The sequence below is a fragment of the Carassius carassius genome, chromosome 29 (genome assembly GCF_963082965.1).
Source record: "Carassius carassius chromosome 29, fCarCar2.1, whole genome shotgun sequence".
Classification (NCBI taxonomy): Eukaryota; Metazoa; Chordata; class Actinopteri; order Cypriniformes; family Cyprinidae; genus Carassius; species Carassius carassius.
This window is the reverse complement of record NC_081783.1, coordinates 4127613-4141919: the sequence shown is the minus strand read 5'-3', so window position 1 is coordinate 4141919 and position 14307 is coordinate 4127613. Positions and strand designations below refer to the sequence as shown.

Genomic DNA, 14307 nt, shown 5'->3' with positions numbered 1-14307 from the left:
AGTGAGCCAAGAAATAATCAGTCTTTCTTTTCTGATTCAGATTGGGCCAATTTTGTAACTGACTTTAATGACCAGTCTTGAAGAAAACAAATAAGATGACTAGTCTAAGCAGCTTACGCAACTTCCCCTGGTCTTCGATGTTATTGAAACTTTTGCAAAAATACAAAAACACTATTTATATATTGTTCATAGAATGTTTTTATGAAATATTGATGCTTTACAGAACATTCAAATGTAACATTCCCATTATGTTTTCAAAATTATATAATGGAATGTTCCCCTTAATTTTTTTATTTAAATAGTGGATGTTTTGAAGTTTCATAGAACATTCAGAAATAATTAATCAACTTAATTGCAAAACATTAAGTGCAAAAGATTAATTAAAACCAATGGTTTAGAGACCGATGGCTTTCATGTGCATGTGTGCCAGGCTGTATGTATGATATGATATTTGATGTGGCAGGCATCTGCATCATAAAGGTCTACCATAACATGCAGCATCCTGGATCCATGCTGCTTTTATACAAGGAAAGATCATCAAGATCGGAAAATAACCCCATTATGGTTCAGGTAGATTTCAGTAGACATTCCTGTTATTCAATAAACTTCAATAACAAAGTTGTAACATAAAAGTAAGGCTTTAATGCACATGCAGCACAACAAGGGAAAATCCCTCCAAAGGCTACTGAGGAGGAATCATCTCTCTATAATACCACACAGCTAATGGAGCATCGGCCGTCTAGAGGATATGAGGGGCGGTCATTAACCACTGCTGCTAGATTTATAGGGTAACCCCAAAATAGACCACATGCCAACCCTACTGTAAAAGAAAACGAGAAAGAATAGCCTGACCAAACATACCATCTCCTCCCATTGACACAATGTTTATTTTAGATCATCTCTTGTATTTTTGGCAAAATCTGCTGTATCAACATTATTTAATTATGAGTTTCTCACTTTTTTATTAGTTTACAGTAGTGGATTTGATTATGTATCTAGCCACATAACTCCCACACTCGATTAAAAAATGTAACTGATGGAATTAAGTGTAATTTGTTTAAACATCCAAGAGAAATGAATCAAGGGTTTAATCAGCCGGGTTGGAAACTTGACCTCTTTATTGTACAATTAAATGCTTTTTGGAAACAAATTTGAAAGAAAAGTGTAGCAGTAAGACATTCTGTAATGGATTTAAAGCACAAATGCCATTTGTGCTGCTTTTGTAGGGAAAATAGAAGAAAAGATAAGTGTCTTTTTGGGATTTAAATCCAAGTTTAATAAAATAAAATAAAATATTACAAAGACATTGTCGGTGTTGAAAGTGAGTGCCAATGTTTTGAAAAGTCTAAGCACACCTAAACCAGACATAAGTGTTTTATAAACGCTGAAAATAGCTGAAGTATTTTGATGTTCCAAACATATGACTGTTCAAGTGAGGTTTTGGTGAAGTTTATCAGGTAATATTATAGTTCCAGAATAGGTGTGTTTCTTTAGTCATTCTTCAGTCTTTAGAGGTCAGAATTGAGGTAAATTACACAAAGCAAGCATGCAAACCAAGAGATTTTAACAATTGCCACAATACCACAATTTTAATTAAGAATTCTAATAGTGCAATTAAAATATGGTGAATTATCATTGTATCACAAATGTTAAAAACACTTTTTTTTAAATGCACTGCTGGGGAAATACAGGAGAGGACACATGCTGGTTTGCTCATTTTACCCAGCAGGGGTTACATTTTTAACCCAAATGGCAGCTCAAATTCACTGAATTTGAGAAGCTAATTTTACTTCATGGTTATTACATTTATAAATTAACAGTGAACTAGTGCAAGCTATTGATAGGATATTTTTACCTTATTGCAATTTGTTTTCGCAAGTAAAGATAAATTAATTAAAATTATAAAAAAAAGAAAAAAGAAATAAGTAGGCCATCAAAGGTCATTATATATATATATACATATATATATATATATCCCGACTATTTTAATGATAGGCTATACTATTACATAGACTACACAAGAATGGGTTAGGCTATTGAAAAGGCTATATATAAGCTATAGGCTATATTTACTCCATTTTACTTACATTTTGCATTCAATTACTATATGCACAGTTGTTGGTTTACCTATAAGCTATTAAATAAATATAGCAGTATAACATGTTTACAGTGTATTAGCCTATTACAAATAAAAACTTTAACAGGGTTATTCTATTGAGTGTTATAATCCAGTAACATGCATCAGAGCTGTGAAAGTGTCGTGTTTCTGCTCGTCTCGAGCCCCTCCCTGAGCTCCGAGCTCTCGGTATTTAAGACGGACTCTGGCGCACGCGCGACGCTCTGGAGTGCGCGTGCAGGGACGCGAGATGAAGCGCTTAACTTTGTGTGCCCTGGCTATCAGCTTAATCGCGACAGTTTTCGCTGCGAAAACCCCGTATCAAGCGGTTCTTCAGCACAGCAGGATAAGAGGAAGATCCCATGGGTAAGAGCTGTTCCACAGGGATCATACTCTTGATTCTTTTATTGATTATTATAAAGGCAGATAACTTAATTTAATTTGAAACACAAATAAAGCCCCTCTGGTTTATATGCAACCCTAGTGATCATTTTCCCAACATCACTGAAAAACTTTCCTTCTTTAGTCATGCAGCATGCATTGAGTATTTGGTGTATGTTGGGAAAATTTAAAGAAAGCTGTGTTGATTTGATTTGTGTTGCAGCCCCAATGTTTGTGCTATGCAGAAGATTCAAGGAACGGATAAGAAGTACTTCACCAACTGCAAGCAATGGTATCACCGCAAAATATGTGGCAAACCAACGTGAGTTACCACAAATATCTCAATACAGAAACTGAAAATATCTATCTGTCAGTCTGTGTGGTTTTCTGTCTTACAGGATAACAGCATTTTGCATATTCTAAAATAATAACCTTTTGAAGACCTGAATAGGAAATGCCTTGTTATAGTGTTAATGACAAACTATAGTTCTAAATATACATAGTAGACACATGAAGCATCTATATAACGGAACAGTGAACAGGGTATCTGAGTTCAAGTTGACAGTAGATATAGAAGAACTTTGTGTAGTAATGGTATCCATATGTCTCTTGGTAATTGGCTTCAGTCTTCATGGGGTTAAATTGCCTGACATCCTGAACATTGCATTAATGTGAGGCTGACAAATCTGAGTGCCTCTCTGTCTGAAATGGATCACAATTACAACTTGTAACAACGCTGTTTGACTGACATCCACTTGATGTCCCCACAGGGGGAAAAGGTATTATTGGTTACACGAACATACCACAGACAAATATGTGACCCTGGACCACAAAACCAGTCTTATGTGTCAATTTTTGATTTTATTTAATATTTATACATCATCTGAAAGCTGAATAAATAAGCTTTGCATTGATGTATGGTTTATTAGGATCGGACAATATTTGGGCAAGATACAACTGTTTGAAATCTGGAATCCGAGGGTGCAAAAAATTCTAAATATTGAGAAGTTGTCCAAATGAATTCTTAGCAATGCATATTAAGAATCAAAAATTACGTTTTGATATATTTACGGTAGGAAATTTACAAAATATCTTCATGGAACATAATCTTTACTCAATATCCTAATGATTTTTGGCATAAAAGAATAATCGATAATTATGACCCAAACAATGTTTTTTGGCTATTGCTACAAATATACCCTAGCAACTTAAGACTGGTTTTGTGCTCCATGGTCACATATATTAGAGTTCAGGGGAAAACTGCATATTCAGTGTCTACAATGAAGAAATTACACTTTAAAATATAAATAAAATCACGGGTGTAAATGAAGCCAATGTTTTGGCACAGGACATGATGGATGCTTATTAAGAATGCTGGAATGGAGTCTGGAATGTTTATTTGCGTCTAGATTTGAAGACATTATGTAACAGATTAATGTTTTCATAAGGTACATCAACAAGTGTTGGGGGTTGTTTAGTGTGCAGAAGTTTTGGAATATCCCAGTGTATTCTGGTTTAGGTGATACTTTGTCATAAAATAATCAGGCATATTTACAACGCCGTCCAAAAGATTAAAAATAAACTATAAATATTAAAAATATAAAAAAAACACTTTTCTATTATTGAATTTTGAAATGTACTTTATTTCTGTGGTGGAAAGATAAATGATTACTCCAGTCTTCAGTGTCCCATGATTCTTCAGAAATCATTCTACATGCTGATTTGCTGCTAAAGAAACAGTTTTGATTAATATCCGTGTTGAAAACAGTTGTGCTGCATTATATATTTGTGGAAACTTTGTAAAAAAAAAAAAAATTGTGGGTACCTCCTTTGATCACTTTAATGGATCCTACTGAATAAGAGTTTTAATCTTACTGACCCCAAACTATTATACAGTAGTGTACATTAAAAAAAATGTTGTGGGAGAATGCCCTATTTTGCCTCATAATTAGTTGGTTTTGCCTGTTATTAGTCATACTTTTAGTTATTTTTTTCTTTCCAATGCTGTCTGTTTGGCAATTCTGCTCAAGAACAAGATTTAAAATCACACCGGAAAATCTCGAGACACAGAAGGAGTTGTTTTAATCATCTCCCCATGTTTCAACAGAGTTTCTTTCATAGCCGTTTTTAAGAAACAAGAAGGAAGTCAGAGTTGCTGTGGGTGCTTGGATGCTTTTAGGAAATGACTTCAGTTGGGACTCCTGAAAGTCTTACATCCCCAAACACACACAAATCATTGAGACCAGGTCTCAAGGAGTTTTCCATTCACTCCGATGTCTGTGAGAAAAAAAGTTGAGCCTTGCGGTGAAAGGATGTACCTTGCTCTGGAAAGCCCAAGGTTGGGTTCTGTGACACTTAAGTTCACTTGATTTACAGAGTTTCTTTGGGGTTTGGAAGTTTGGGGTTGGAGGAGTTTTGTGGGAACAATTGCACTCTTTGTATGGTTGGTCCATAAAGGTCAGTGCTGTGAAACAGGATGTTTCCAGTTCACTTGAGGAGAGACCAATAACTTTTTTCACAAATTATTCCCCAGTGCTCTTTTTTTGCTGGCCACCTGGTTCAGGCACTTTATTTTCACAGAATTTTTTTTTTTGCTGAATATCAGTGGTTATATTGATACATACTGTTATCGCAATGATATGATTGGATTAATTCAGCAAACCTTTTAAAAATGATAAACATTTATGCCTTTTCTTCTGTTTAAGAAGAAGCTTATTACATTGTCACCTCTGGTATAAGGAAGTGAGACATTAGAAGATGCAAAGTGATGAATCAGATGATTATTTCAACATAATACAGTTTTCACAATGCTTTTTGGAACCACTTGAAAGTGCACAATATGTAACTTATGTGGCCAAGCTTGTTTATTTTGTCAGAAATCTATGGCTACCATCTTTGCTTATGTTGGCAGAGGACAAACAGAGGTTGAGTTACCATCTGTTTTGATAATCACTTCAATCTGTTTTCCTCTTCCGTGTGTTTTACAAGTATGTCCCATGCCTGAATGTTAGGATTGTTGACTTTGTTTAGATTTGCCTTCTAGTTTTCCACTCTGTCACTGTCTAAGATGCTGTGGGTCACTCAAGATAGCATACTAACAATTTGTTGAGATTGGTATGTCAGCAACCTTTGAAAAAATATCAAATACCTCTTGTCTCTAAATGCACATACCATGGAATATATCATCAAAGTATCTTCAAGGTTTCCTTACCAAAATATCTTGACTGTAAGTCACGATGTGGGATGAATTATGCAAAAGCAAATTCTTATGTTACACAATAAGCAGAAATATATTTTTCATTCAAGTTTATAGTCTAGTAATGGCTCTGAAAGCACTGTGTCATTGTAAAACCCCATTTTACACTCATGAAAAAATGCAACGTTTATTTCTTGGAAAAACTAAAATTTTTAGTACTGAGTTAGTGATAGTGAACTGGTAAAAAGTGATTATGCATATAAGTATTAAATGCATTAGTAAGAGATCATAAAATCTTTCAGAAAAGGAAACGTTTAAGGAAAGTTAGATGTCAGTCTTCAGTATTGCACCTTTGCATGGTGGTTTCTTGGAATTTCCCATTGTTTTTATTGGCAGGACTGCTGGTGTTAGAGCTCCCTCTCAGGAGTTTCCCTGGCCCATACCCTACCTCTGGATTCTTCAGCTACCAAAGGAAATTAGATTTTATGACCCTCTAAGACAAACTCGAGCACAGACCTTATTTATCATGGAAATACCTGGCACGAAATAAAAAGAAGAAGTACAGTATAGCTTAAGCCATGCACTTTAAAACGCATTGAGGAGTGTGTTTTTCACAGCCCTCACAGTAATAAAGAGAGAAATATAGACCTGATTTCCTGCAGAAGTTCCTGAAGAACTCCCATCTGTACAGAATCTTCTATGAAACCCACTAAAGTGATGTTTTTAACATTTCTTTGTAGGGTGGTCAGCTATGAGTGCTGTCCTGGTTATGAGAAGGTGATTGGAGAAAAAGGCTGTCCAGCAGGTACGTTATTATAAATTGTGTGCATGAAAAGGGGTTTGTTATGATGACATAACAATAAAAAAATGTATTTATTTTTCAAAGCTCTACCTCTGGTGAACATCTTTAGAACCTTGGGTGTGGTTGGAGCCACTACTACCAAGATGTACTCTGAAAGAGCGAAATTGCAGGAAGAGATCGAAGGTCCTGGCAGCTTCACATTCTTTGCTCCAAGCAATGAGGCTTGGGCTGCACTTCCCATGGTGAGTTCCCACCAGTGCATCTCCATAGATCATGTAGAAGAAATAAAGAGTTTCCTCTCGTTTTAGGCAAGGCAGAGTTCCCAAAGTCCATTATAACTGTAAAAACAGCTAAATTATTAAGATAAGCTCAATGTCATTTCAAAATGTGCTGTAGGAAATTCTGGATGCCCTGGTGAGCAACGTCAACATTGAACTCCTCAACGCTCTGCACTACCACATGATCAACAAACGCTTGACTTCTGATGATCTTAAGCATGGCGCTTCGTTCCCCTCCATGTATCAGGACTTTGATGTTCATATCCACCATTATTCTAATGGAGTAAGTCCAGTTTGGCTAAAACCATCAGTGCTGCTTGAACCAACAAGAATCTTGTTTAGATGTTCTCAATGGACATATGTTGTTTACTTTCTCTGTTTATGTAATGTTGTTGAGATTTGTGTCAACTGGTGTATATTCCAAATGATTTGCTGCGAGGTTTTGTGTACTTGACCAGTCCTATGTTTTGTTGCAGGTTGTTACAGTGAACTGTGCAAGGCTTGTGAAGACAGACCAACATGCCACCAATGGAATTGTGCATGTTGTTGACAGAGTCATCACCGCCATTACCAATAATGTCAACTCTTTGATTGACACTGATGATGACCTGGACACTCTACGGGTAGATCTTATATCGTTATTGAGGGAATTTGCGAGTTCAGTAGGCATTTAGTAGTATAAATAGTACAAAGTCCATTGAACGATATCATTTGCTTTTCATTTTAGACTGCGGTTGCTGCCGCTGGCCTCACCAGTCTATTGGAGAACGAGGGATCCTACACCATCTTTGCTCCAACCAATGAAGCCTTTGAGAAGATTCCTCCAGAAACGCTGACCAGAATTTTGGGAGACCCTGTTGCTCTCAAAGGTTTGCTTTTGCTCTTTTTCTGCAAGAAGCAATTTTCATTTTACTTCCAAATATGATGAATTTCTGAGGAAAACTGGATATTCAATGAGAGAAAAGTGAGTGGGATTTAATTTATATCCATTGGGAAATGATTGGCTTGTTAAAGGAAGGCGTTTGTCTGTAGCAGAATGGAGCCGGGTGGAAGTTGGAAGTAAGAGGGATTTGTTCGTAATGTCAGCCAAGCAGGAAAATTGTTTCAGTATCCAAGCAAGCTATTAGACTGTGCTAAAGATTATGAAGACAAACATTTGGTTAGGAATATTGTACACTTGTGATTTGTGTATATTAAGAGCAGAAACATGCAGAAAATATAGGAACTATGTTGAGGTTGAGTTCATGTAAGTGTAACCCCATAAACTTCCCAGATGTTGTAACATCAGTTTCATTTTTTGTGTTTCCAGAACAGTTGTCATGGTTTCACAATTGTGCCGATGTTGTCATCTGGTCATAATTTTTTGGTCTCCACCCACTTTAGATCTGCTGAATTACCACATTCTGAAGAACCTGCACTGCTCTGAGTCCATTGTGGCTGGAACACCTCTGGAGACCCTGCAGGGCACCGTGCTGGAAGTCGGCTGCAATGGCGAAGAGATGACCATCAACGGCAAAGCCATCGTCACGCAGAGAGACAAGCTTGGAACCAACGGAGTCATTCATTACGTCAATGAACTTCTTATCCCTGACTCAGGTTTGATCTTTAGAAACTCTTAGGGCCAGATTTACTAAACAGGGAAAAATTAGTATGAGAGCACAATCCAAGAAAAGCGCAGATGGGAGGGGAAAGTTCAGTGCATGAAATGAAGAACACAGACACAGCTGGATCATTTCCAAAATGACTAACGCAATCTACTAAGAGCAGTGCAAATTAGCATCTGGTTTAAGACATGCTTTTTCAGCTGTTAAATTACAGTACAAAAACCAACAAAACTGACTAGCTCAAACCTTGCTAAACTTGCATGATTCATTTAAATACTCTCATACCATAAAGTTTGCTTCGGAGAGGGAAACTCCAAGAAATGCATAAGCAAATAAGGTTCCATGCACAAATTTTTCACTGCATGCCTTTAGTAAATCCTGACAGTAGTTTCTTAATTCCAAAAGTAGGTCTGCGCTGGTGCAAGCTGTTAGTAAATCTAGCCTAAATCTCAATGTCTTTTCATGTGAATTTATTAAAAAAAAGATATGTACAAAATGCAATTGATACATACAGTAATTTGATTACACACATTTTATTTTATATTCTATTATATGTATGTATGTATATATATATATATATATATATATATATATATATATATATAATATGTAATAATTTATAAATTAATTCATGCTGATTTATTTATTTATTTATTTATTTATTTATTTTGAGGGCATAAAATCAGATAATAGGAACTTTTGATTGTGTTCTAATAATTTAGGATGATACAAAAAGAGCATAATGGTATTTTTTTAATTAGCAATACATGATATTTGTTTAATGTTTCTATATATATACATGCATATTATACATATCATTTTAAATATTTTTAATGCTGTACTTTGTTTTTATTTATTTGTTTATTTTTAGCCAAGACCCTCCTGGAGCTTGCAGAGGGTTCAGTTGTTACTACAGCCTCCAAGTTTTTTAAAGACGCCGGTCTTACTGATCATCTCATTGGCTCTGAGTCTGTGACTTTATTAGCTCCGCTGAACGATGCATTTAAAGGTTGGATCACTCCATTTTCTTTGAGCTACTGTAGCAACTGAGCATTACGAAACTCTGAAATAACTGTAATTGTGTCATTTGCATGCAGACAAGAGTTTGGCCATGACGCCCGACCTAAAGAAACTGCTGAGAAACCACATTCTCAAGGAGAAGTTTTCCTCTAAGAGCCTTTACCATGGGCAGGAGTTGGAGACCCTTGGTGGATTGAAACTCCGAGTGTTTGTGTTCAGAAATGTAAGTCTTGAATTATACATATGGGAATGATTCAACAGAAGCTATTTTTAAAAGATGCATTGATATCTATCTATACTGAACAAAATCTTATAACAACAGATCAATACTTAGCATTTTCCTGACAATGGTTAAGGAAATAAATCTTTCTTGACCACATCTTGCATTATGAAACTCCCCATTTCCCATCTCAATCCATCAAACCCACATAAGAGCCACATTTTGTCTTTCTAGCCATGTTATAGTTGGCAGCGAGGCTGGTATAGTTCAGCCTGCACTCTCACATTTCTGCTTTGTAATGGAGTTCACAGACCACCGGAAACCTCTCCTTTGGATCACCTTAACGTTTTCCACAGACCGCTTCATGCATCATTTGTCTTATGAGAAAAAAGAGCTTTGAAACAAATCTGCTGATCTGTTTAGCCAATAACCTCAGGTGTTTCACTTTGCAGAGCCTGTGCATTGAGAACGCCTGCATTGCTGCACATGACAAAAATGGCCGCTATGCAAATATGTTCATCGTTGACCAGATCCTAGCACCCCCCATGGGAACTGTCATGGACGTCCTGAAGGCAGATGATCGTTTCAGGTAAGCACGTTGATGATAATCCTCACAGTGATGTCTTAAAGGAATAGTTAAATTCAATTCTAGTATCAATTTCTCATCTGAATGTTATTTCAAACCAGTATGGGTTTCCGTTGTATATATTCAGTACTAGGACAAAAGTACATCTTGAAGTTGAATCAAATGTGGCCTCACTGATGTGAATGGCAGTTAGTGAGAAGACATTTGTAAACAAATTGCATTTGGTGTCAAAAGGCACCAACAAACCAAAGCTATTGAGTGGTATAGTCTAAAGTTTTTACATTGCTTTTTGGATCTTGAAAGCCCAAATGCAATTCATTTTTCAACATTTTTTAATTCCCCTTTTGTATTCCACACAAAACATATAGCTGTATGGGCTTGGATCAGTGTAATTTTAGTATCACTGAGATACTATTATAGTTTTTTTTATAGTTTATAGTATATTTTCAGTTTTTAATGTTTAGTTTTAATATTTTTTTTAAACATGTTATTCCATAATACTATTCTATTATTATTTTATTCTGTATATTTTAGTTTTAGCTTTTGTTTTAGTGCATTTTTAATTATTTTAGTGCAAACTAGATTTCAATTAAATCGAAAATATATTATTTCATTGTAAATTATGATTATTTCATCATATATTATTTCAGTTAGTGTTTATTTTATTTCAAGTAAAGAATACATTTGTATGGTTTCTGTTTTAGTTAAAAATAACCTTGGTTTAGAATGAAAAAATTGTAAATAAAAAAATATATATATTTAATTTTTTACTTTAAAAAAGGTGATTATGACCATTTAAGCCATTCAAGAGTACAAAAGATTTAACCTCACATCAGTGGCGAGTTAACCAAAAATAATTTTCCTCTATAAAGGGCGTCTTATTGAAAGGGAATTTGCAGCTGCCGTTTCTCCCCCACGTTCAGTGTTTTTCGTAATGATCTTGTACTTGCATGTTCAAACTCGATGCTGTAATTTCTTCAGATTTCTAATGACCCGGGGGGAATCTGAACTGTCAGTCTAACTGTCTTCTATCGCCTAAAGATACACTCCTAATATGTGCATTAATGAACTCTCATCTGTACAGCACTTTGGTTGGCGCCATTCAGAGAGCAGGCCTGTCTGAGCTCCTGAACAAAAAAGGGACCTACACCTTCTTCGCCCCCACCAATGCTGCCTTCAGTGCAATGCCCCCCGCCGACCTCAACAAACTCATGAGTAATGTCTCCTGTGTTACCATATTTGTTAGAAAAGCAGATGTTCAGTCCATCATTACACACTAATTGCAAGGATTTGTTTCTATGGAAACTCTGCAATCAATTTAAGTGTTTTTGTCTGTGCAGAATATACCTACATCTGTTGTTCCCTTGCTATTTCGTACATAGGAGACCCCAAGGAGCTGGCAAACCTTCTGAGATACCACATTGGTGAAGAGTTCCTGGTCAGCGGTGCTGTGACCTCACATACCAGAGTGACGCCCCTGGCAGGAGATAAACTGGAACTAGGCACTGTCAGTTCTCAATAATCAATTTCATCTTATTATTGAGTCCAGAAATGCTTTTTAGATTCCCTATCTTTAATAGAAGTGAAATCTAAGCCAACGTATTGGTGTACTGATGTTAGTTCACCAAGTCTGCATTTATTTGATCTAAAATCGGTAATATTATGAAATAATATTAAATTCTAAAATAACTGAAAAAAATATAAATATATTTATTCTAGAATTTTCAGCAGCGTGAGTCCAGTCTTCAGTGTCACATGATCCTTCAGAAATCATTTTAATATGCTGATTTATAATCGGGGTTGGAAAGAGTTGTGCTGCTCAATATTTGTTTTTTCTGAATTTTCTGATAAACAGAACGTTCAAAAGATCTGTATTTATTTAAAATAGAAACCATTTGTAACATAAATGTGATACAAATCGTTACTGTTACTATTAATAGCATTCGTTTCTTCTTTTTTAAAAAAAATCTTACTTACCCCAAACTTTTGAATGGTAGCACAGCTCGGTTCACCCAAGGGCAAGGTTGGGGGTTCGAATCCCACGGAACACATGTTAGGAGAAAATTGTTAGCTTGAATGCAATGTAAGTCGCTTTGGATTAAAAGTGTCTGCTAAATGCATAAATATATGCTGTTATTTTGCAGAACAAGGTCTATTTAAGGCTTCTTCACAATTTTGTTTTCAATAGAAAAAAACAACATGAGTTTCTTTTTTAATCTGATTTCATCTGATAATTCTTACATTTCAATGTGGTCTTTTAATCTCTTTTGTTCAGCGTAACTCCACTGTATACGTGAACAGGGTGCCTGTTGTCGAGACTGATCTGATGGCTACTAATGGAGTTGTACATGCTGTTGATGTAATCATAAAGCCACTGCGTAAGTCATAATCCAGTTTTTTTATAAACTTTATGATAAAAGCACTCTTATTTCAGAGCATGCCACTTTGTTGTAGCTCCTAAAGTTATGAGTGACCAGGCTGAAGGCTCAACAATCAGACGCACCTCTGCTGTGAGGGTTAGTATGTCATCAACTATTATTTACTAATAGATCAGTGTTCATATTTAATTGCTTTCATCTTCGCTTGCTAACTTTTTGTCTGTATTTTTGTGCTTAAATTGTCAAAATAAATTGAATATATCTTCTTCTCAATTTTTCATCCCAGGCTGGGACTCAAGGAATGAAAAATGGTGTGTATGCATTCTTTACTAATCTTTAGTTAAAAGTTAAACTGTCTCTTCAAATTTGCATGTGATTGCACTGAAAACAAAATGAAAGAGAAAAGTCAAATGAATCTTAATAATATATTTCTTTTCACATTACAGATGATCTCTTCCAGAAGGTCCTGAGAAGTCATAGCAGCAGAACAATGCCCCGTGTTCAGTAAACATTGCTCTACAAAGTAAAACTGTAGTTCATTTTAACCTCCGCCACTTCAAAAGGATGGAAACACACAGTTGAGAGATAATTAAAGGCTGAGAAAATCCATGCAACAAAGTACATAATGCTGAAAATGGAAACCAGTTCAGCATTGCAAGATTGTGACTTTTTTCATGTGCCAAAGACCCTTGGATGAAGAGCTGTGGTTTCTAAATATCGCAAATTCATGACATATGGCACTTCATGTGGTTATGGATATTCACTTTACTTCTGTTTTGGAATTTCAGTCTGAATTATTTGAATAAGATGTTGGTTCAAGTTTCTTTTTTTCTTTTACATTTTGTATTTCTTTTTATTATTTTGTAATGATTTGATATACCTGAAGCATGGTTTATGCTGGAACAAATGCTATTTGAGCACATAAAAAAACACAGAAGAACTGTATGTCTTCATTTCCCATGCATGGTCTATAATGTAAACTTGTGCAGCTTATTCTTTATATTATACCAAAGATGTTTTGTGAAGAACCAAAGATCACTGTCTGCATATTTCTTAATAAAAATGACCATTTTGTAGCCACAGAGTTATAGTTTACATATAACTAGCTAGTGCCCTTGAATGTAGTTTTCTCTGTCTGTTACAAGCCGATTTGTCAGTTCACTGAGCTGAATTCACAATGTGGTGGATTGTCATAATGTGGCGAATAATGCGTGGCAATAAAAAGTCTCACTCAGATGATAATTTAAAAGTCTGCTTGTTCCCATTATTCATAAATAATTTCTCCACATTTCCTGTTTGTTTCCTGCTTGAAGTCCCCCTGCAGTCACTAATTTTATCCCTTAAAACTCAACTCATTAAAACATCATATTTCAATATTTTCCTCATGAAAATAATTTTTTCATGCTATTGCGTAAAAAAAAAGCTTAGGTCTAATTAAACATGCAGGGTTCTATACACTTTTTTTTTGTTTGTTTTATATTCATATTTCTAGCATTAGAACATGCATTTACACTGCACTTACAAATTGCATAAATAATGTTATGAAATTAATGTTTTATTAATGTATCTGTATAGGATGATGATTATGATCCAATTATTAATTTACATATTGAAAAATAAAATAGATGTAAAAAAGGTGTATTATCATGTCTAGAACAGGTTAAAATTTATTGAAAACAAAAATAGGTATAGGCCTTTAAACAAATTAATAAACAAAAGTGAGAAA

At 35.2% G+C, this 14307-nt stretch overlaps 1 protein-coding gene across 2 annotated transcripts; it reads left to right on the top strand.

Annotated features, from left to right (window-relative positions):
- Nucleotides 1-2321: 2321 nt before the first annotated feature.
- On the top strand, nt 2322-13830 carry LOC132109440 (transforming growth factor-beta-induced protein ig-h3-like). Of its 2 annotated transcripts, XM_059515503.1 has the most exons (17): nt 2322-2482; nt 2721-2819; nt 6434-6498; nt 6580-6737; nt 6892-7056; nt 7250-7396; nt 7501-7642; nt 8157-8369; nt 9249-9386; nt 9475-9620; nt 10070-10206; nt 11288-11418; nt 11586-11710; nt 12479-12581; nt 12658-12719; nt 12868-12892; nt 13028-13830. In XM_059515503.1, exons 1-17 carry the CDS (start codon nt 2367-2369, stop codon nt 13087-13089), a joined length of 2034 nt encoding a protein of 677 aa, XP_059371486.1. In that variant the 5' UTR covers nt 2322-2366; the 3' UTR covers nt 13090-13830. The 2 variants fall into 2 exon arrangements, with proteins under 2 accessions (XP_059371486.1, XP_059371487.1); XM_059515504.1 differs by lacking the exon at nt 12658-12719.
- Nucleotides 13831-14307: the final 477 nt, after the last annotated feature.